Source organism: Chenopodium quinoa, unplaced genomic scaffold (genome assembly GCF_001683475.1).
Source record: "Chenopodium quinoa cultivar QQ74 unplaced genomic scaffold, ASM168347v1, whole genome shotgun sequence".
NCBI classification, from domain to species: Eukaryota; Viridiplantae; Streptophyta; class Magnoliopsida; order Caryophyllales; family Amaranthaceae; genus Chenopodium; species Chenopodium quinoa.
Window position 1 is genome coordinate 222,123 of NW_018743783.1, and position 22,771 is coordinate 244,893.

The following is a 22,771-nucleotide window of genomic DNA, read 5'->3' on the forward strand; positions in this document are numbered from 1 at the left end:
CTTTCTCTAGTACTTCTCCTCAATTGAGGAGTTTCAACATTCTCATTATCGAATGCACTTTCATGAGTTTCAAGTTTATCATTCAACTCTACTATCTCCCTATCATTGGCACTAATTTGTAGATCTTTCGGTCTACTCATTGATGAAAATCGGTTTTCATCAAAAATTGCATCTCTTGACTCTATAACCGAATGAACATATATATAGTCATTTTGTTCTATTACATAGAACCTATAGGTTTTGTTATGCTCAGCATATCCTATAAATATGCAATCCAAGCCTCTTTCACCGAGCTTTCTTTTCTTGTTGCCGGGCACTCTTACGATTGCCCTACAACCTTGAGATACTTCAAGTTTGGCTTTCTCTTGTACCAAAGTTCATAAGGAGTAGATTCTTTTCCCTTTGTGGGAACCCGGTTAAGAATGTGACATGCTGTCAACATAGCTTCACCCCAGAACCCTTCACTCAAACCAGAGTAAGATAGCATGGAATTTACCATCTCTTAAAGGGTTCTATTTTTCCTTTCAGCTACACCATTTGATTGTGGTGCATACCCAGCTGTTGTCTCATGAATTATACCCAAAGATTGGAAATAACTTGGATCATAGTATTCCCCTCCCTTATCAGTTCTAATTCTCTTAATAAATGAATCTACTTGCAATTCTACTTCCTTTTTATAAATATCAAACTTGGTTAAAGCTTCATCTTTGGAATGCAAAAGATACACGTAACAAAACCTAGAATAATCATCTATAAAAGTGACCATGTATCTTTTGTTCCCCAAAGAAGGCGTACTATGAAAATCACACAAGTCACTATGGATTAGTTCTAAAATGTTAGAACTTCTCTCAACTCTCTTAAATGGAGTTCTAGTGATCTTGTTCAACATGCAAGTAGAACACTTATTAGGAGAAATATCACAACATGGAATCAAATCTTGTTTGGACATAAACAACATTTTATTATAATTCACATGTCCTAATCTAGAATGCCACAAATCAAACAAATTCAAATCAACATGATTATCACTTGCATCAACATTCAAACAAAAATCATTAAATCCATACATGTCTTTCAAAGAAAGCTTAAATAATCCATTACATAAATAACAACGACCTATGAAATTTGTTCCTCTAGTAATAATACACCTATTAGCTTCAAACACTAGTTTATAGCCAAGACTATTCAGGGAAGGCCCCGATACAAGATTCCTACTAATATCCGGAGCATACAACACATCCCTAAGAATGATTGCATTCCCCGAACTAAACATTAGTTCTACTTGTCCTCTACCAAGGACCTTGATGGTTGAATTGTTCCCCATAAAGAGATTTTCTCCATCACCAACCTTGTGAAAGGTTTTGAACCAATGCCTCATCTTGCATACATGCCTTGAAGCCCCCGAATCAATCCACCATGAGTCATCATCCTGCACCATAAAAATGTTAGGATCCGTTGCATTTAAATCCAAACCGGAATTAAATTCAACCTCATGAATTGGATTACCTTTGGTGGGTTGGTCCTTGCTAGTACTAGCATGGCCCTCCTTGGCTTTCTCCATACTTTTCTTGTAAGAAAAGCAGTCCTTCTTGCGGTGACCAACTTTACCGCATTCCCAACAAGCAAACTTGTTATTGTTTGCTTGCTTCTTGGACTTTCCGTTGAAAGAGGTATTATTCTTCCCTCTTTCCACTAGAGGAAGCACCAGTTTTTCTTTCCTCTACCAAATTAATGGTAGATGAGCTAGGATTCCCATCCTTAGCACTTTCCATGGCTCTTATCCCTTCTTCAACTTGAAGATGGGTGGCCAACTCGGACAAAGACATGTCCTCTTTCTTGTGTTTAAGCTCATGCTTAACACTTTTCCAACTAGCAGGCAACTTGTCAATTATACTTGAAACTACAAACAATTCATCCATAGAAATACCATGTTGTTTCAAGTTCCCATAGATTCGTTGTAATTCATGAAATTGGTCCATTATGGACCGACCATCAACAAACTTAAAATTATTGAAATTACTTACTAAAAACTTCTTACTTGAAGCATCTTCAGCCATATATTTGCCTTCTAAGGACTCCCAAAGCTCCTTAGCCGACTCCACATTTTGATACACATCAAAAAGATCATCTTCCATACCATTCAAAATATGACCACGACAAATAAAGTCATCGTTGTCCCATTTTGACATTTCCCGAACATTTTCCAAGGATTCTTTCTCATGTTCACTAGGCCTTGGAGTACTAATAACATAGGCTACTTTCAAAGATGTAAGAAGAAAGTACATCTTCTTCTTCCATCTCCGAAACTCCACACCGTCAAACTTCTTGAGTTTGACAAAATTTGTGGTCAATTCTTTCACACTAGACATGCTTGATTACTTCTAAGGATTAAACTCTTTAGATTGTTAGGTTTTCAAGTAATTCAACAACTAGAACAACTTTAACAAGTGTGGGAACAAAACCTAAAACATGTATAATTAATATTAAATTATACAATTATCCAAATACAATTCAATGTATTACAACCAAACACCAAAATATCAAAGTATTTCAGAAATTACAATGAAAAACACTAGTGTGAAAGATAATGTACTTGCCTCTACTCCAAGATTTAACAATCTATATGAACATGAGAAATCGGTGAACACTTGAGTCTAATTCCTTGATACTCTGTCTTAGGCGTATGAATACTTTCCTAAAGAGTTTAATTTCCCCCACAACGGTGCTTGGGTTTAATCCGGAAATACTCTTTGAGATACAAAAGACAGCCCAATGTTCTTAGCACTAAGAATCAATGAAAGATGAACAATTCACAAGAAAGGATTGATTGTAAGAGATTTCTCACAAAAGTTTGCAAGAAGTTTGTGAGGAATTGTGAAGAATACTTTTTGGGAGAGAAGAAGAATAATTCTGTATGTCACTCGAATATCTTCATTAAGCCTTTTATTAAAGACTTAATAACCGTCAGAATTTCGCGAAATCAGGACTGGCGCGGGCGCTCCACCAGGAGGCATGGGCGCGCCCCAAAGTGGCGCGGGCGCTCCTAGTCAGGAGCGGGCGCGCCTCTCCTGTACTTCCGAAATTCAACAAAGGAGGCAGAAGAGGGCGCGGTTTAGGCGCGACCAAAGCGCGGGCGCGCCAACCAGGAGGAGCGGGCGCTCCTATATTAGGAGAGGGCGCTCCTCCCAAAACCAGCCAATTTCCATACTGGAAGTTAGAGAGGGTCGCGGTTTAGGTGCGACCCAGGCGCGGGCGTGCCACTTGGACGCGCGGGCGCGCCAAATGACGCGCGGGCGCGCCAACTTTCTCCTACCAAACCTTCAGATTCCAGTGAGGTCCGCGGTTTAGGCGCGACCTCAGCGCGGCCGCGCTTACCCAGCGCGGGCGCTCCTCATGGTTCGCGAGCGCGCAACCATCAACACTCTAAATCTTCCAACAGGTTTCGGGTTTAGACTAGGTGGTTTCATGGTGGGGGTTTTGGGGGAAAGGGCGTCGGGATGTCGGCGGCAAGGGAGGGGGTCTGGGCCGTTGGGAGGAGGGACTTCGGTGTGCCAGACATGGGTGGTGGTGGGGTTATCATGGGTTGGGGCTAGGTGTTTTTTTTTGTAATTATTTTCAACCATTCATGTAGTGACACATGTCAGTTAAACACACACAAAAAAAAAATTACCTCCTTAACAAGTTACCGGTCACTTCAGACCATTTTGAGCGAATAACACCCAAAGTTCGAATTATTTAAAAATAATCCAAAGTTGAGATTATTTTGACTCTTCAATCAATAATAACTATATACTCCCTCCGTCCCATAATATAATTCCTGTTTTCCTATTTTGAAGATCCAAAATAGTGTTCCTATTTCTATTTTTGGATAGTATGTAAAGACCATCATACCCTCACTTTTTAACTTTACTCATTGTACTTCCTAAATTACCCTTAAATTTTGCACATGGCTTATACTATTTCTACTTTCCCTCTTTAACTTTTGTCTATAATTGTACTTTTCACTTTTATTAATGTACTTCATCCACTTTTTCCTCCTATTTCTTAAATACCGTGAAAAAACATAAATAAAAACTATATTATGGGACGGAGGGAGTACTAAAAGACACACAAAAAATGACACGCTAATTATACTAAAAGACACACTAAAAATAACACGTGTCATTTTTAGTATATACTCGCTCCATTTTTAAATATTTGCTCCATTTCTCTTGGGCACGTATGCCGATACTAATATTTGATTAATAATATCTTTAATTATCAATAAGTATAAATTCTAACAATTGAAAATTAATAATCTATTCAATGAGACAATTCCAACAAGTACCCATAAGACTATATTTTTTCTTATGTATAAATTACAAACATTAGTCAAAGTAGGACAAATGAATAATGCAAAAAATAGAAATGGAGCAAGTATTTAAAAACAGAGGTAGTACCTTAGTTTTAGTTTTTTTTTAAAAAATATCTATTTTGAAAACAAATCTTATACGAATTACATACATAAATAAAAGATTAGAAAACATTCCATGTATCCTTCCACAATATATATTGATGTATTAAACTTAAGTAAAATAAGAAAAATATTCAAATAATTTGCAACATATTTAGTGTTATGTACTACTTTATCATTGAAAAAAAAAGATTTTTTTTCTAAAGTTTTTTGTATTTAATTATGTATGAAAAATATGCCAAGAAAGATATGAAAAAATGTTTTAAGTCAGTTGATTATTGAGAAAAGAATACTATGGAGAGAGAATGAATAATAGTGTGCAAAAAAAAAAAAAAAAAAATCAATTTACGGGTTAAATACATATTGTTAAGATAATCAGTTGGTTATAAGATTTTTGCTTGTATTTGTGGTGGGTGTGTGCTGCTTGGATTAAGATTTTTTTTTTTTTTTTTTTACTTTTTGTGTGTGCCTACTGTCCTTTTTCTTTTGCTTTTGTATCAATTGAGGTCGTTGCTTGCTGGTTTTTTACTGTTTACGGTTGGTGATGGCAACTGCTCTGCTGGAAATATGATTTAGAATCCTAATTTTGGGCAGAAAAAGCTTGCCCAGTTTTGAAGGCCTTTTCATATCTTGTCTTTTTCTGGGGAAGGTGTTAGCTTTAAGAGGGTCGGTTTACCCTTACTATATATATGACCACTCTCTTTTGAGTTGAGCTATCTGTTGTTTCTTCACTGATCAAGGTGGTTCAGGTAATGAGTTCTTGGAGCTTTATTCTGCTCTTTCATGCTAATTGATTTTTGTTATTGGACTTTTACTGGAAAAACGAGCTTGGTTTAAAGAACACTGTGACGAAAATGATCTTTACCTACATTGATTGCTCAACTGGAACAAATGAATTGCAATTTAGATAATTAGAATATTTAAAATGTCTGATCTTATATAGATTTCTGTGTAAATTAGATTAATCGATCATTTGATTACAGTTTTGGCTTTAAAAAGCTTGCCTATCATACTGTTGTTAGGTTTTCAGATTTATAGTTTTTATAATTAGCTATTGGTGAGTACATGTTTAGATTTAAAATTCTCAGTATATGCCATTGTGCTGAAGAAAAGAAAAAATAATATGAATGTTCTTGGTTAAAAAGTGAACTTTGAATTTGTTTGTTGCTGTGTGAAAAATCGTGTCTTAGGGGGAAAAAAATTATATTAGTGGAGGCATCATTTTGGTTTGGTTCCCCATTTATAGATCTTAAAGTGACGGGTTTTGTTTGGTTTGTATTAGTTGGATCATTGAATGGTACATACTTTAGGAGCATAATATAGAGGAAATGTTGGCTTGTGCGATGATGTATTGTTTATGAATGAGTTTGTGTTTTACTGCCTGTTATAGTGAGCTGAGCAGAATTTTGTGTTGCTTGCAGGTGCTGTTGTGCTATATTACTTGGTGCTTGTTCTACTCAGATTTCCGCAGGTATATATTGCCCTTAGCGTGATCTGCTATATACATTCGGGTTTAGTATGCTCTTTTAATTGCCGAAAAGTAATGTTCTGATTGCTATGGTTGGTGTTGGCTATTTTTTTGCTTTCTTCTTGTTATCTACTGTGTGTGCTGTGTTGTCGCTTACTCGGAGTTTTGGTTTGTGCTTTCCCTGGTAATCTTTTTATGGTCTGCTTTGTTATGCCTGTGAAACTCTGTCTATAGTTGAGTAGCTGATGTGTGAGACTTGTTGCAACTGTAATTTGATTGGCAGTTATAATATGTTTTTGAGGCTGAGAGGTCAGATGTGATTGTTGTAGTAATATTTTTGGGTATTTGTATTATTTCTAGCTGTGAAAAAACACACTTTGTTCTGAATATTTTGTGGTCTCATTGAGTGATGCTGTCTGTTTGAGGGGGTTGTTTGGATACTTGGGTTTCAAGCGGTTTGGGTTACAAGAAATATTAGTTTGCTGTTGCGCCTTGGATGGCAAAGTTGGATAAGTATCATTTATCATAAATGGTACATATTGTGTTGAAGAAAGGGTGAGTATGTGCTGTTGTATGTAACAAAACTATGAATGGTATGTTTCGATTGTTTATCATTGAATCTCTAAAGATGAATTTGGAATCTGTTGGGTGTGGGATTGTATGTTTCGATTGTTTATGCACATTCAATGCCCCAGTAAACCAGATGAAGAGCATACTGTATATTATTGCTTTACTTTATGTATGTTATCAGTGTGCTGGTCTTTACACCCTGTGTCTGTTTACTTCAGGATGCTAGCAGATGTCTGTGTGATTTCCGATGTCCCTTAGGCAAGTTTTTCTTGATTTGTTTGTGGACAGGTGCATCTGCCTCTAACAATGGGTAGTGCTTCTTTTTTCAATAGTCTCTATTCTGGTTTCTGTGTGATCTGCCTTTTGTTACCTTTTACTCTTACGTTTCCAACATACACATAGCACAGCAATTTAACATTTGTTACAATGTTGTTGTAATGTCAATCTGGTAAGCCCACGTGCCCTGCATTCCTAAGACACATACAACCTAAGAGGAGTGGTGTACTTGGAGGAGACTCTCCAGCTGCTTTAGTAAGGTATAGTAGTTTCTACAATGCTTAATTGCTGTGTGCTACACAATGACCTGAATCCCCAATTGGACTGCAGTGGCTTAGGAAATTGTCGACGCAGAGCACCTAAGAGGAAGCGCGCACATCAGAGTAATTTGGTTTTTTTTGCCTTGTTTAAAGTCTTATTATGAATAGCCTTAATTTAAGCCTATTTGTTGATTTGCTTTGTAGTTGTGAATATCCCTGCTGCTACTATTGGTTTATTGCTGCCCAGAGAATCGCTGCAATTACCAGCTGCTCACTACTGCCATCATTGTCACACAAAAATACTTGCATCAGAAACCAAAATTTTTTGTTGTGGGGATGGAGACATACAAATTGCTCTGAATGAATATCCTCCAGAACTTGAACACTTATTTATATCCCAGGAGGAAGATGCGGTACACTTCAGGAAGTATGCTCGTTTATATAATAACTTGTTTGCATTCAGCTCGTTAGGCAGGAATTTTGATGCTACCACATGTAAAGGAATCTATGTGTTCAAGTTACATGGTCAATTGTATCATTTTGTTCCAGATCTTCTTCCGAGGGACGATCACCCAAAGTATTTGCAGCTGTACTTTTATGATGGCCAGCATGAAGCTGCAAATAGGCTTGGCTGCTTTCCGGAATTGCGGGAGGATATCATTGCTATTCTGATGCGCGTATCGGAAAAGAACCCGTATGCTTGTTTCTTTCGTTCTTTGAAAGAAGTTGCAGACAGAGGAAACTCAAATTGTCCTTAACCAAAGTGCGGTGCCGGATCAGCGTGTATACAATGCTCCGACTACTGATGAAGTTGCTGAAATTTGGCCTGACAATGCATCATCGAGTCATAGCTCTAGCCCTCATATAATGGTTTCAGGAAAATCAAATGTCTCCCATCGTATCTACCACCATTATGGGTGCTATGACCCTCTACAGTACCCTCTTTTATTTCCCCGGGGAGAGAGTGGATGGAACCAAGGGTTAAAAAAAAGATCCTGGGGTGGTCGACAGCAAACAGCCGCACAGGTGGATCCTGTGTTATCTTGTTTTGTTCATACTGCTGAAGAGCTGTTGGATGCGGAAGCGTCCCATAAGTGCTACATACCATGGGGTTTGTTTATCCAATTTACCACTTAATGTTCTTTGCTACTAGAACTCGTGTTTGATCGGATTTTCATTCATTGCCATTGCAGGGGCAGCTGGCAAACGCACCAGAGCAGACAAATATATTTCTCCTCGAGAGTATTACGCTTTCCTGTTGCAGATGCGGCCGGGCAATATGTTGTTGCGAACTGGTAGACTGTTACAACAATATGTCGTAGACATGTATGTAAAGATGGAAAGCACTTGCTTGGACTACTTCCGCAACAATCAGGGAACTATAAGATCAGACCTTTACCAAGGTATCTTGAACTCTTTAAAGAGTGGGGAGACGTTAGCATCTAATGTTGGGCAACGAGTTATTTTACCACCAACTTTTATTGGTGGACCTCGAGACATGAAAAAACGCTATCTAAATGCCATGACATTGGTTAAGAGATATGAGAAACCAGATCTCTTTATTACAATCACATGTAATGCAAATTGGCAAGAGATTAAGTCTGAGTTGGCCCTTGGCGAGTTACCACAAGATCGGCCAGATTTGGTGGCGCGTGTGTTTCGAGCGAAGCTGTTGGTTTTGAAAAGAGAAATTATGGAGAACGAGGTTTTTGTTGAGGTCTCGGCGATGATTTATGTCATTGAATTTCAGAAGAGAGGCTTGCCTCATGGACATTTCTTGATCATTCTGAAGGGTGGGTCAAAAATGAAGTGTCCTGAGGATTATGACAAATTTGTTTGTGCAGAGATCCCGCCTGCAAGTGATCCAATATTACGCAAAATCATACTCAGGCATATGATGCATGGCCCTTGTGGCCATTTGAATCCGCAGTGCCCTTGTATGCGTAAAAAGGGCCAGAAGCCAAAGTGTAAGAACAACTTTCCTAAGAAATTTTCACCACACACAACAACTAACAAAGATGGGTTTCCAACATATCGGAGAAGAGACACTGGTGAAACAGCCAGGGTTAGGGGTGCTACGCTTGATAATAGGTGGGTGATTCCTTACAATCCTTATCTTTCTGTTCTGTTTGATTGCCATATTAATATTGAGGTCTGTTCTACAATCAAAGCTGTGAAATATTTGTACAAGTACGTGTACAAAGGGCACGACAAGGTTTCTTACAATGTTGTTCCAACAAATGGTTAAGTTGTTGATGAAATCCAACAATTCCAGTCAGGGAGGTGGGTTTCACCCTGTGAAGCTGCATGGAGACTTTTTGCGTTGGATTTGTTTGACATGTACCCTTCAGTTCTCCTGCTGCAGGTTCACCTGCCAAACCAGCAAACGCTCCACCTACATCCATTTGAAAGACTAAATGGTGTTTTTGCGAATTCAAGACGTTCACAGACCCATCTCACTGGATTCTTTGCTATGAATGACGCGATTCCAGGAGGAACAGGTTATTTATATAGTGAATTCTGTGAACATTATAGATGGGATGCATCAAGTAAGGAGTGCATTGAAAGAGAGAGGGATAGATTTCAGGTGGGTCGATTAGCTTTGTGTTTCCAGCGGAAGGAGAACGGTTTTATTTGCGCTTATTGCTACTGCATGCCAGGAGTCCTAGGTCATTTGAACACCTCAGGACTGTGCATGGCTTTGTATGCTCTACTTTCCAAGAAGCCGCTTTGAAGCTAGGGTTACTTGAAGCAGAAGATCTTGCCAGTTCATGTCTTAACGAGGCCTATGAAGTACAGATGCCTGTTGCACTGAGGCGCCTCTTTGCAACTATACTAATCTTCTGCCAGCCAAGTGAACCTGTAGCATTATGGACCAAATATTATCCATTTCTGTCTGATGATTTCAGAAATCAGTTTCCGTCTGACTTGTCTAGGATTAGACAGCTAACTGTTAATTCCATAGAACAGCATTTAGAAGCAATGGGCAGATCTCTGAAAGACTTTGGAATTGAAGAGGTCAATGAACAACTTGATACAGAGATACGACGAACAAAAAACATAATTGATGCTCTAGATGCACCCATTCCTCAAGAATGCATAGACTGAAGAGAGCGTCTAAATCCAACTCAGACCTTTACTTGCATCATTGCAACGGACAGCGCCCTTGAGAGACTAAGGAAGAGAAAGAACACAAAAACAGGAAGAGGAAGGTTGATTGATTGATAATAAATAACCGAAAGGTTCAAGAACAAGCAATGACTTTAGGCCATTAGTCTCAAAGAGTTCTCAATACAATTTTCTGAATGCCCCTCTCGTCTTCTTAGATTACTACTTATACTACCCTTCTTACTACATGACATGGCAATAGCCTTAATTGTTACAATAACTATTTCTTGCCCTCTTCTAAAAAGCAAAGCAAAAGCAAAGTAAACTAATAAGCCAAGAGTGGCAGTGTGCAGTAGCTTAAGGTTGGGCTCGTGAGTGTTGCGGGTTGGTGGTGTTTCCCTGCTGCTGGTTTTGTCTTTGTCCCCTCTGCCTTCTGCTGTACTGGTAACGAATGGGAGGTGTATGGTGGTGCATTGCAATCATGCAGCATGTTACAAATAAACAACCTGGTGCCTTTTTCATTGATGGTCCTGGTGGCACAGGGAAAACCTTCCTCTACAAAGCGTTGTATGCTGAAATTAGGCTCATGAACAAGATTGTATTGCCTACAGCTACTTCTGGAATTGCAGCTGCAAACATTCCTTCTGGTCGAACGGCACATTCAAGGTTTAAGATCCCAATTGATTCTGATTCTTCCCGGGCATGTGTTGTTCCCAAACAAGGTAGCCTTGCAGCACTTCTAAAAGAGGCAACTTTGATAATCTGGGATGAAGCTTCAATGGCACATAAAGAAAATCTTGAATCCTTAGATATGCTATTGCAAGATCTATGTGAAAATACATCTTTATTTGGTGGTAAACTTGTAGTCTTCGGGGGAGTTTCCGACAAGTTCTGCCAGTTGTCCCGCATAAGACACAACGTGAAGCAGTTGGGGCTACCGTTGTTACCTCATACTTGTGGCCTAAGCTTACAAAATTTAAACTCACTGAAAATATACGAGCTCGGGATGATCCCCAGTATTCTATTTTTTTGCTGTCCTTGGGAAACGGAGAACTACAGCAAACAGATAATGGATATGTTCAGTTACCTATGGAAATTGTAAGGCCTCTTGTACCTGATGTAGATCCTGTCAAAGAAATCATGGTGACCACGTTCCCTGAACAGGTATCTTTGGAAATGATCTCTTTACTCAGAAAGCTATTCTTACACCAATGAACGATGATGTCGATCTTATAAATGCTGTAATGATTGAAGAATTTCCAGGTGATCCTGTAGTGTATAAAAGCTTTGACAGTGTTCTTGATGACATGTGCAATGTGTGCCCAACAGAATTTATAAACAAGTTGTGCCCAGGAGGTATGAGCCCTCATGAACTCATGTTGAAGGAAGATTGCCCTGTTATTTTGCTACATAATATACTTCCTTCCTCCGGCCTATGTAATGGTACACGACTAATATGCAAGAAATTTTTCCCAAATGTCATTATGTGTGTCATAGCTGTTGGCCAGTATGCTGGTCAACATGTGCTCATACATAGAGTTCGTCTGAGACCTTCTGCTTCTTCGAAGTATCCTTTCCAGTTTGAAAGAAACCAGTTCCCAATAAAGCTGAGTTTCGCAATGACCATAAACAAGTGTCAAAGACAGACCCTTAATCAAGTCTGTGTCTATCTTCCCCGACCCTGCTTTTCTCATGGACAATTGTATGTTGCTCTCTCTCGAGCAAAGGAAGCTAGAAAAATAACTGTCCACACCTCACGTCCTCCAGCACAGTATACAGCCAACTTTACTAAGAATGTTGTCTCATATGATGTCTTGCGCTTGACCAGCATAACTCAAGGTTCCAGTGATGTGTAACGTGCCCTTTTAGGTCAAAGGTATGTGTTTTTTGCAACATCAGTCCCGTGTCTGATTCACAAATTTCGCTTGAATTAATTTGTTTTGAAACCTAGGTAGATATATAGCTTTTGAAAATGTGTTTGTTTTTTTCCCTTTTTTTGGGAGGGGTAGAGAAACTGTGTTGCTTGTTGTCTTAGCTTTGTACTTTTTGACCTTAAAAAATTGATGCTTAGAGTACGGATACTGCTTTTAGGGCTAGGACGGTATGTTGTATATATACATGTGGGTGGGTGGATTTAGGTCTCTGTGTTTGTGTGTGTTTTGTTGCAGGATACATTTTAGGGGTTTTCTCGATTCAATTCCATTCGTTTTAAAATTTGAGTTTTTCCGAATTGATTTAATTAGTTCAAATTTTTGGGGGTGGTTTCGATTCAATTTGGTTAAAAATAGGGATTTTATTTCTATGCATTCTAAAGTCCGGGCTTTATTTATTTATTCCTTTTTTGATTTTGAATGTTCGATCTTTTTTTTTTTTTAAATTCTGGGAAATTTTTCTGTGCTATTTCTTATGTTAGGATATCTGTAATGATTTTCTGATTTGTGTTGTGATTTGTGTGTTGTCAATGATGTTTGTTTGTGTTTTGTGGAATTGATGGAATTTTAATTTGATTGATTGAGTGATGAGAGATGGATTGAGGATCAATTTGAAATTAGGCCTTTTTTTTTTGTGACGTTTGAAGTATTTTTAGTGGATTGGTAAGTGAAAACAAAGGAGGCATTTAGAGATACAGTTGGCCTCATCAAGGCTATAAGCTACGATATGGCATACATGTTTGCCTACAGCATGAGGGAGAAAACTCATGCGCATAGGAACTATACTGATGATGTTCCTGAAGTTGTCAAGCAAAGGAGGCTGACAGAAATGATAGAGACCTTTCGTGAGAGTACTGGTAAGAGGTACGATTTTCAGGTTGGTACAATTCAGCTCGTGTTAGTTGAAGTAGTATCCTTATTCCGAAGGTACTGTCGTACTGAATCTGCTATGGTATCTCTATCTATGTATGATGTATCTCAATCTATGTATGATTGGCTCCTCAATTTGTGTATGATTGGTCGTTTGACTGCGATATGACATCCTGAATTGATTTGCATCTGACTAGAGATCTGAACCAACATTCTATTTTCCAATACTCATATAGTCATATGTCTCTTTTATTTTTATAGTTCTGTATTTCATAACTTGTCTTTTTGTTTTGTATGTCTCACTGTATGCTGAAACGATATCTTTACTAAGAGAGCTATTCTTACACCAATGAACTCAAATTGCAACCACTAAGACAGCTAGATTTCTAGCCTTTTTTATTTTTATTTTTTTATTTTTTTTATTTTTTTATTTATTTTTTATTTTATAGTTTTGTATTTCATTACTTGTCTTTTTGTTTTTTATTTATTCCAAAATGTTAATTTTCTCAACACAATTCAATTTTATGTTCTTGCAATTTGCCTATTTAGCTGTGTTGAATCATCAGTTTGCTATTATTTTATTAACAAAGTGGATACCTTCAGTTGAGCCCTCTTTTTTGCTTCTATTAACAAAGTGGATAATGCAAAGATAATGGAAATTTGACATGGAGTAAAAGCTAGCGGAATGCTGGCTTGCTTACTATTATATCAATATTGCAGTAGCTTTAGAAGCTAATCCATTTATGTGGCATTCCCGAGTTGATGTATTAATGGTTCCTTTTGGCAATTGTAAGGTAGACCTAGCTTCCACCTTTATTGGTTTTTGCTGTGTGTTGCTGCAACGGCTGCCAGGGCTCTTAAGTCAGTTCCGGGAATTGTGTTGTCTTCTGAAAGGTAATGAACTGCTTTTAATGTGATACGAACCATACTTTTGCAGCCCTAAGGTTTTATCTTCATAATTAATACTTGTTTAATTTATACTAATTTCACTTGCTATTGCTTGCACTGATTTGCACTTGTCTTTTTGTTCAGGGAATTTTGCAGTGGATCCTCCCAGCAACGGTTGAAGTTTGCAACTACTTATGTAAATTATAGTTAATCAGTAGTGCAGTTTCTTTTGTAGGGGTTAAAAGCGCATACATTAGTATGTGTTGTTTAACATTACCCAGGTATCTGACTTAACCTAAATCTTTTGAGGGGTTTTAAAGGTGACATAAACAATTAGTATATGTTCCTAGAAAACACCCAAGTACAACATTAACTGTGCTTAGCAGTTTTTCTAAGCTTCTATGTATAAAAGCTTTATTATTAATATATGCCTATTACCGTTGCTTTAAGCTTATATTAGAGCATGCTTTTGACTTGCAATAATTCTTTTAAATTACAGTTGCTTTGGATGTTAAAGATACACTTGCAGCTCTGAAATTGCAAAACACAGATTGTTACAATTATCAAAGAACTACATTTGCAACATTTCTTTTAAATACAACTCCTACATCAGCATGACTTTTTAAAATTGAGCATAGTCCACTTCTGAAACATCATAACCAAACTGAATCACTCTGAATTTATACTTACTTTATCATCAGACCAATGCACTAATTTCATACAATAAGTATAACAATTTAACAACAAACATAGGTTACTGTTTCGGGGTCTTTTGATGTGTCCTGCGGGAGAGTTACAGCACCAGAACTGGGATCGACCGCCTGTACTTGCAAAAGCACGGAGACTCCGGTTGATAGGAGTTCCGCCTCCGACGATCAAGTTAGAGTGCGTCTGGGTAACAAAGGACGCGGAAGGTAAATTGGTCTCTCGGATTCCGGGAGATTCTGCAATTAATATTGCTCGGTAAATGTGTTTGTATTATGACTGAGTCAATTGTGTAATAAATGAGGACTTTCCCCTATTTATAGTAGAAGAAAGAATGTTCCCCCATTAGGGTTATCTTGCCACGTGGCAGCCTCTGATTGGATGTCATTGACCCTCTACGGGGATGACACGTGTCAGCCCCCCATTTGGCCACGTGGCAGGGGTAATTTTTACCCCAAACATTTGCCCCTCACAGGTGTGACATGGCTGGCCACGTGACACCTGTGACATTTGTCACATTCTGGGAAGGTGACCGTTCGTCTCCCTCCCTCTATTTTTTGAATTTGAAATTTTGGGAAGAGGAAGTGATGGTTCGCCTTCTGGGTTTCCCTATAAGTAGGAACCGCCCTCCTCTCATTCCACACTTTTGCAAATCTTTGAGAAAATTTCCTTGAGAGAAAAAGAGAACACTGATCACGGCTGCTCTTTCTTTCAAACAGCTTTTTAGTTCCAATACGTCCGGATATCGGTTGAGTGCTTCTTCGCTCGTCTCACTAAGGTACCGTTCTGACTTAGTCAGCTTCTTCTTCTTGATTTCTGATAGGGCCACAACCGGTCTTACACCGTCTGGGGCATCTTTAAGCAATTCCTCATGAATTGCATTCAATAGACCCACATCCGGTTTACACCGTCTGGGGCATCTTTAGGCAGCTTTCTTTTTTGAATTGCTTCACTAGACCCTCAGCCGGTTTACACCGTCTTGGGCATCTTCAAGCAATTTCTTTCATGACTTGCGTTCAGTATACTCACAGCCGGTGTAATACCGCTCGGGGTATCTTTGAGCAGTCTTCAAAGCCAGCTTTCATCAGACCCTCAGCCAGTCTTATGCCGTCTAAGGGACTCTTGGGCGGCTTTCTTAATAATTGCTTTCAATAGACCCACAGCCGGTTCTATACCGTCTGGGGTATCTCTGAGCAATTTTTCCTCATAAGCTGCTTGCAATAACCCTCAGCCGGTAACTCACCGCCTGGGGTATCTTGGGGCAGTTTTCTTTGAGAACGCCAGCCCATTTTCTTTCTTTACATTTTTCAATACGACCACAGCCGACCTCTTCCACATGTGGTTCCTTTGAGTCACTATATAATAACGATTGCTTTCTTTACGAAATTTCAGTTGCAATTCAAAAGGATACCGTCTGGGGTATCTTCAAGCAACAACTCCAAGCTCCTTTTGTTAGCAAGCTTTTTCTTCTACTTCAAGGTACCGTCTCTGTCCCTTGCAACTTTTTTGAGTTGTTTTCTGGCTGCATAGGTTGTTAGAATAATGGATTCACCCAACACACACACGGGACACTACGATTTAGGGGTCAACCGATCCCCTGGTACGGCTGAGTCTAGGACTGGGGGAGCCGCCTCTGGGATTCCCCTTGTTCATCTCCCAAATCGACCGTCTCTGTCTCTGTGCAGGACGCAATGGCTCGGACTAGGAAAACAGCCGTAGATCCAGAATATAGAGGAGAAACCTCTGAAGAATTTCCGCCTGGATCTAATCAGGCTGAGATGACAAGGGAATCCCCGAGAGGTACCCCAAGCACACCCAGTGATAGAATTCTGGGGTCAAATAATGAAGGCGGCGATGATACCGCCTCTCCTTCCAGGATTGAGAAGGAAGGATCTTCTGGGGATGAGAGCAACGGGGAGACCGCCTCTTCCTCAGGCTCTGAGCAAAGCAGTAGCAGTAGCTATCTTACACCGGTTGTAGATAGCGAGGAGGAGGAGAGGCCCACGTGGAATAATAAGGGCGATCCCCTCCTAATCGCCGTCTCTGCTAAAGACCGGGCTAGCATGGCTAGAAATCTAGGGGACTTTATCCGCATGCGGCCTCTAGGAGTGGATTACAAAATTATCGTGTCGCCTGAGATGGGCACAATAGTTTGGGAAGACAACCAGCGAAATGCAGACGGATACTTTGGCTGCTACGAGGCGGCCTTTCTAGCCGGCCTACGCTTCCCTCTTCACAACACTATTAAGGCCATCCTTCGAGGGTATGGTCTGGACATTTGGCAGTTAACCCCCAATTCCTGGGTTAACATCTTGGGGTATATTGCCGCCTGCGAGATGCAGAATCTAAACGCCGGCTGGGAGGCCTTCGCCCACATGCATTACTTAAGCCGGAGCCCAGGCGGATGGAGAGCCTGGTACACACTGACCACCTACCCCCAGTACCTGATGACACTGGACAAACCGTCCAAGTGGTCAGATTGGAAAAACCGGTTCTACCTGGTTTCTGCTCCCACTAAGGAGGAAAGCCGAGAGTTCAGGACCTACAACCGGAAGCCCGAGCTTCTTGGTCACAAGTGTAAGAAGCCTCGAGTCCCGGATGAGGACTACGAGAGAATAATAGAGGCGGGGTTCTTTGAGCTCACCACAACCGCCCTCTCAACCGGGGAACTAATAAGCGTGCCCAAGAATTGGGTACCCAAACACGAGTTCCTGCGAGATGAGGCGTTTTTATCCGCCTGTGGGTTAAGCACCCAATTTAAGAAACGTAGGTCGCAATAGTGTCTGGCTCCATTATGCCGCTTGCACATATTTTATGCTTTTAATATTTTTAATCATTTCTCTTCTTCTAATCAGGCGGTTTCTTTTCTGCAGTGAAAGCCTTGGCCATGTTGCCCGCAGACAAGACACCGACCAAATCTGCAGCCGATATCCGCAAGGAGAATGCGGAGAAGAAAAAGGCCGCCCAGGCGGAAAAAAATAAGGTATACACCTGCTCTTTAATTCTTCGTATTTCTTGTAAATTTTTGCCGACTGACCTTCATGCTTGTTTGTTGACGCAGGATGGGAGCAAGGCGCGTCGCTCTCTAACAAAGCTTATCCGACCCCGGCCGGGGGAGGACGGCTGCTCCAAGCAAGGCGAGGAAGACTTCCTCCCAGACGGTTCCCAGCCGCCTGACGGTTGGAGGGAAAATTGTCAAAGGTTTGATCTAACCTCCAGGCAGCCGGATGTCCCTGAGGCATCCAGGGAGGCGGCGCCGCCTAGGACGTCCGGTGCCTCTGTGCCGACTGATGGCAATCAAGACCCTCACCCTATCTCTCAAGGTACAATAGTTCCCTTCAACCCCTCTTTGCTTGGCAAGCCTATGCGGGTCAAGTCGCACTCCCATCTCCAGCCAGAAGACTCTTCTGGCAGCCGGCAGTCAATAGGAGGGACGTATGTAGCTTTCTCACCGTCTCTTTGTGGTGCAGATCTCTCCCCTCGCTGGACGGATGTACAAAAGTACGTCCGGGCCATGATGAAGGCCATCCCAAGGGAAGAGAAGGAGGCGATCCCAGGGATCAACACCTTCAATGCTGACCGAGTCATGGTCAGTCTGGCTGAGGTATGAATTCTTCTAACTAAATATTTCAAAGTGATTATGCCGTTTGACCTTCTAACACCGTCTGTGCCTTTGTAGTCCATGCTGCGCGTGGAAGGGCTAAAAAAGGCTTACGCCCGCAAGCAAGAGGAGGTAAGACGGGCTAAACGGGATGTGTCTGAGGCACATAACGTTGCCCAATATTCCATGATTGTGCATGAATTAGAAACTAAAAGCATAATCATGAAACAGGCGGACTCCATCAAGACGCTTCAGAAATCCCTCAATGAAGCCCATACCAAGATCCACAACCTCCAGGCGGAGAAGGAGAACGCTGAGGCGGAGGTGAAGAAGGCGGCAGACTCCACCAAGCTGTTGGAGGTGACCAGGAAGGAGAACACCTCTCTGCTGACGGAGAACATCCGTTTGAAGAAAGAGGCCGCCTCTGCCAGCCAGAATTTCCAAGCCACCTTGGAGGCGGAACAGAGCCGGCTCATTGAAGAGAATGAGCAAGACTGCGTAAACCGCATGCAAATGGCTTGGTCCCTGATACATCCGGAGGCAGACTATGCCGCCTGGGAACTAGCCTACAAGTACGCTGATCTTGCCATTTTGGCCCAAGAGACAAACCAGCCGGCTCCGGCTCCGGAGCCGTATGAGGTATGGGCTAAAAAGGAGATCGAGGCCATGCAGGCGGAGATGGGCTCAGACGGGCCCCATGCTGAAAATCAAGAAGAGACCGTCCCCGCTCCTGCTTCCAAGGCCGCATCCAAGGACCCGGCTCAGACTTAAGCTTGCTTTATTCAACTTTCCGGCCTGCGTGCCGTGTATGTATATGTATCTTTCCTTTCCCGGACATGGGTCCGGTTAACAATTTCCTTTGGCTATAAGCCAATTTATACATTTGCCGGCTGGGTCGGCTTTCAATTTAATCTTTCAATTTCTCCTTCAATTTTCACCAGTTTCGTTTTGCTTCGGTTTTTGATTTTTTTGCATTTTTGAATTTATTGCATTTTTGGTTTGTATGCAATATCCCGGATGTGTGAGCGTTCTTGCCCCTGGACGGTTGTGTGCGTGGTAGCTGTCCTATGCTAAGCACGCAACCGTTCAAACAAGCATCCGGGGAATAAACAGGCGGTCCCTAGAACATATTGAGAGTTGTTGAATTTGGCCAAGTAAGGATAGCAGACAGAATTTGCTTTTGTCCATCACTTATCCAACTGTTTGACAGGATATAAGAGGTCTTTGACCGGCTGTAGTAACTTTGAGTGAGGATCAGTTTTACCTGATCCAGACCATAAGTACTGGCCGTGCCACTTTGGGCGACATGCGGTTGAGTTGGAAGATTAAATGGTAATGGCTAAGTGACCGCTTGCTACTTTGAAGCGTCATGCGGCTGCATCTCAACCTTCCTTTTTAAGTGAAGTGGTTGGCGAACGACCGGTTGGGATGCTTTTGAGCACAAGCTGTGTATTTCTGATCGAGATTTCGGGAACCGTCTGTGCCACTTGGGAGCAACATGAGGTATCTCGATTTCAATTGCATATTCAAGCAGCTGTTTCAACCTGGACAGTTAGTTTTTAGGCGCTTGTTCGTTGGACAAAACAATGTACCACCCAAATGGGAGATGTTCTCTTCGACGATTTCACCCAAAGGGGCGTCGCCGGATGCCTGCTCATGTTGAAGCAGGCGGTTTGTGTAAGATAAAATTTGGCCTTTGACCTCAAATTTTTCCCGGTTGTGCATTGCACAATCAAGACTACAATATACAATAATTAAGAAAATCTGGCCTTTGGCCTCAAAATTTGCCCGGTTGTGTATTACACATCCGGGGCTTTGTATAAAACAGAAAATAAGTTAAATAAAGCATTTCTTTCATTAATACTCTATTTACAAAAGGTTACAAGTCTTAGAAGTAGTACTTTTTCAAGTTATCTACGTTCCAAGTTCTGGCTAGCTGCCTGCCGTCTGGAGTTTCCAGGCGGTAGGTGCCGCCTCTCTTCATAAATCTGGTAGGGGCCTTCCCAATTAGGGGTTGGCTTCCCTTGTTCATTGGCCCTGCCGGTTGCCTCCATTTTTCTTAGCACAAAATCTCCCACTTTCAAGGGCCATTTGTGCACTCTTTTATTGTAAGCTCTTGTCATTCTCATGCGGTAAATCTCATGACGCAAGGCGGCATTGCCTCTTTGCTACGGGAGTGAGTCCAATGCAAGACGCATGGCCTCCTAATTAGCCTTTTCATCATAGAGCATGACTCGGAGTGTTGGCTCATAAAGTTTAATTGGCAAGACGGCTTCAGTGCCGTATGTCATGAGAAATGGGGTTTCACCGGTTGCCCCTTTTTCAGTTGTTCTGATGGCCCAAAGGACGTGAGGTAACTCATCCGCCCAAAGACCGCCAGCTCTTTCAATCTTCTTTTTTATACCGTCTGAGATGAGTTTGTTGAAGGCCTCAACTTGACCGTTTGCTTGGGGGCGGCCCACAGATGCAAAGCAATGCGAGATCCCCTGATCTCCCAACCAACTCTTAAGGGTAGGTGTTTCAAACTGAGGGCCATTGTCAAAGACCATAGACATAGGAACCCCAAACCGGGTGATGATGTTCCTCCAAATGAAGGAAATGACATCCTTGGTCTTAATGCCCTTGACCGCCTCTGCCTCTACCCATTTGGTGAAGTAATCTACAGCCACTAGAATATATCTTCTGCTGCCTGTGGCAGGCGTATAGGGACCTAAGATGTTCATTCCCCATTTTGCAAATGGAACCGGGCAGTAGATAGCCGTCAGGTCTGTTGCCGGACGGTGTATGAGCCGGCCAAACCTTTGGCACTTGTCACATTTCTTCACCAATTCCATGGCGTCTGCCTCAAGGGTGGGCCAGAAGTAGCCTTGTCGCCTGGCCCTCCTTGCTAGAGTCCTGCCACCTATATGTGATGCACAAAAGCCCGCATGCAAGTCCTCTAGCACCTCCTTTCCCCTTTCTGGGTTAACGCACTTCAGCAACGGCTGGAGGTAACCCTTTCTGTATAAACCACCACCGGATGTGCCAGGAAGTACGGTTTCAACTTCTTCATGGCCATGAAAAGGGCGAGGCCAAAATTTTCAACCAGGGGGTACCGTAGCTCAGCACTTTTAAGCACATGGCTAATGAAGTAGATTGGGAGCTGATTGCCATCTCTTTCAGCTAAGAGGACGGCACTGAGGGCGTGATCTGAGACGACCAAGTACATGTAGAGAACCTCCCCAGCTAAAGGACTGACCAGCCGGGGTAGAGAGTGAAGGTGCTCTTTTAGCTTTTGGAATGTCGCCTCAGCATTTTCCCCCCATTCAAACCTTGTCTTCTTTTAGATTGCCTGGAAGAAGTAGAGGCACTTGTCACCTGAACGGCTGAGGAATCTTCCCAATGCCGCCAGACAACCGGTTAATTTCTGGACTTTTCTGACAGTGCGGGGTGACTTCATGTCAATAACCGCCTGTATCTTCTCCGGGTTTGCCTCTATGCCTCTTTGATCAATTAAAAATCCGAGAAACTTCCCAGCCTCAACACCAAAGACACACTTTTTGGGATTCAGCATGACCTTATGCGCCTGAGGGTGGTGAAGGTTTCTTGGAGGTCAGCAAGGTGATCCGTCTGGAACTTGGATTTGACTATCATATCATCAATGTACGCCTCTACATTTCTCCCAATTTGATTAATGAAGATGGTATTAATCATACGCTGGAAGGTAGCAGGCGCATTCTTCAACCCAAACGGCATCACCGTATAGCAGAATAACCCTTGATTAGTGACGAATGCCGTCTTTTCTTGATCTTTTTTCCATAAGGGTATCTGATGGAAGCCTGAGTAGGCGTCCATAAAACTCTCTAACTTTCACACTGACGGAAAAAGAACTTCCGAAAGGCATGGGAAGACGGACTCTTACTAGAAGATGTCCTCTACAGCCTGGCCCGCCCTATTTCGCAAATGGAATCCTGTAAGCCCCATCCCTACGCCTTTTAAGGTCCAAAAGACGTTTATTCCATCAAGGCATGGCCGGCTGTAGAATCTACTAGGCTTTCGATCTTTGGGAGTGGATAACTATCCTTTGGACATGCCTTGTTTAGATCTGTGTAGTCAACACACATCCGCCAGGTACCATTTGGTTTTTTCACAAGAACGACATTGCCTACCCAATCTGGGTAGTAGCATTGTCGAATGAACCCGGCATCCATCAACTTCTTGACCTCAGCGGTAGCCGCCTGAGATCTTTTCTCACCGTGATTTCTTTTCTTTTGCCTAACCGGCTTCTTTTTTGGATCCACGGAGAGTTTGTGGACAACAAGATCCGGGCTAACGCCTGACATCTTTTCCACTTCAAAGGCAAAAATGTCTTTGAATTCTTTCAGCAGCTGGTGCAATTCTGCACCCAACTTTGCAAAGGCAACCGTCCCCACCTTCACAGTTCCATCTGGCCGGCTGTCATCCAGAACAATGTAAATATTATCACCAGACGGATGGGGACAGAGATCATCCGACCGTTCCCTGATCAGTGATTGCTATTTCTTTTCTTTCTTGACGGCCACTAAGTGATCCGCCTTTCTCTTCTTGTCGGCTGCCTTGGGAGCAGGCGCGGCGTCCTGACAGTCATCAAAATCAGCAGACTTCCCACTCTGGCAAGCTGCT

The 22,771-nt window shown here is 41.7% G+C and overlaps 3 protein-coding genes across 5 annotated transcripts; 2 read left to right on the forward strand and 1 right to left on the reverse strand.

Moving 5' to 3' along the window:
- Window positions 1–1,673: 1,673 nt before the first annotated feature.
- LOC110684875 lies at window positions 1,674–2,369 on the reverse strand. The gene has a single exon (XM_021861313.1). The coding sequence runs from the start codon at window positions 2,367–2,369 to the stop codon at window positions 1,674–1,676; it is 696 nt and encodes a 231-aa protein (XP_021717005.1).
- Window positions 2,370–4,419: 2,050 nt separating this feature from the next.
- LOC110684794 lies at window positions 4,420–11,438 on the forward strand. Of its 3 annotated transcripts, XM_021861224.1 has the most exons (6): window positions 4,420–5,202; window positions 5,875–5,924; window positions 6,710–7,027; window positions 7,098–7,150; window positions 7,232–8,138; window positions 8,221–11,438. In XM_021861224.1, the coding sequence occupies exons 5-6, from the start codon at window positions 7,895–7,897 to the stop codon at window positions 9,273–9,275; spliced, it is 1,299 nt and encodes a 432-aa protein (XP_021716916.1). In that variant the 5' UTR covers window positions 4,420–5,202; window positions 5,875–5,924; window positions 6,710–7,027; window positions 7,098–7,150; window positions 7,232–7,894; the 3' UTR covers window positions 9,276–11,438. The 3 variants fall into 3 exon arrangements, with proteins under 3 accessions (XP_021716916.1, XP_021716918.1, XP_021716917.1); XM_021861226.1 differs by having other exon boundaries at window positions 5,875–7,027; XM_021861225.1 differs by having other exon boundaries at window positions 4,420–7,027.
- On the forward strand, window positions 10,587–11,991 carry LOC110684876. The gene is made up of 3 exons (XM_021861314.1): window positions 10,587–10,954; window positions 11,002–11,278; window positions 11,329–11,991. The coding sequence occupies exons 1-3, from the start codon at window positions 10,587–10,589 to the stop codon at window positions 11,989–11,991; spliced, it is 1,308 nt and encodes a 435-aa protein (XP_021717006.1).
- Window positions 11,992–22,771: the final 10,780 nt, after the last annotated feature.

Coding starts and splice junctions, on each gene's coding strand:
- LOC110684875 (XM_021861313.1), bottom strand. CDS start 2,369: ATGTCTAGTGTGAAAGAATTGACCACAAATTTTGTCAAACTCAAGAAG.
- LOC110684794 (XM_021861225.1), top strand. CDS start 7,895: ATGGTTTCAGGAAAATCAAATGTCTCCCATCGTATCTACCACCATTAT. Junction 8,139..8,220: donor TAAGTGCTACATACCATGGG/GTTTGTTTATCC, acceptor TTGCCATTGCAG/GGGCAGCTGGCAAACGCACC.
- LOC110684876 (XM_021861314.1), top strand. CDS start 10,587: ATGGGAGGTGTATGGTGGTGCATTGCAATCATGCAGCATGTTACAAAT. Junction 10,955..11,001: donor GAATCCTTAGATATGCTATT/GCAAGATCTATG, acceptor GTAAACTTGTAG/TCTTCGGGGGAGTTTCCGAC. Junction 11,279..11,328: donor ATCCTGTCAAAGAAATCATG/GTGACCACGTTC, acceptor CTCTTTACTCAG/AAAGCTATTCTTACACCAAT.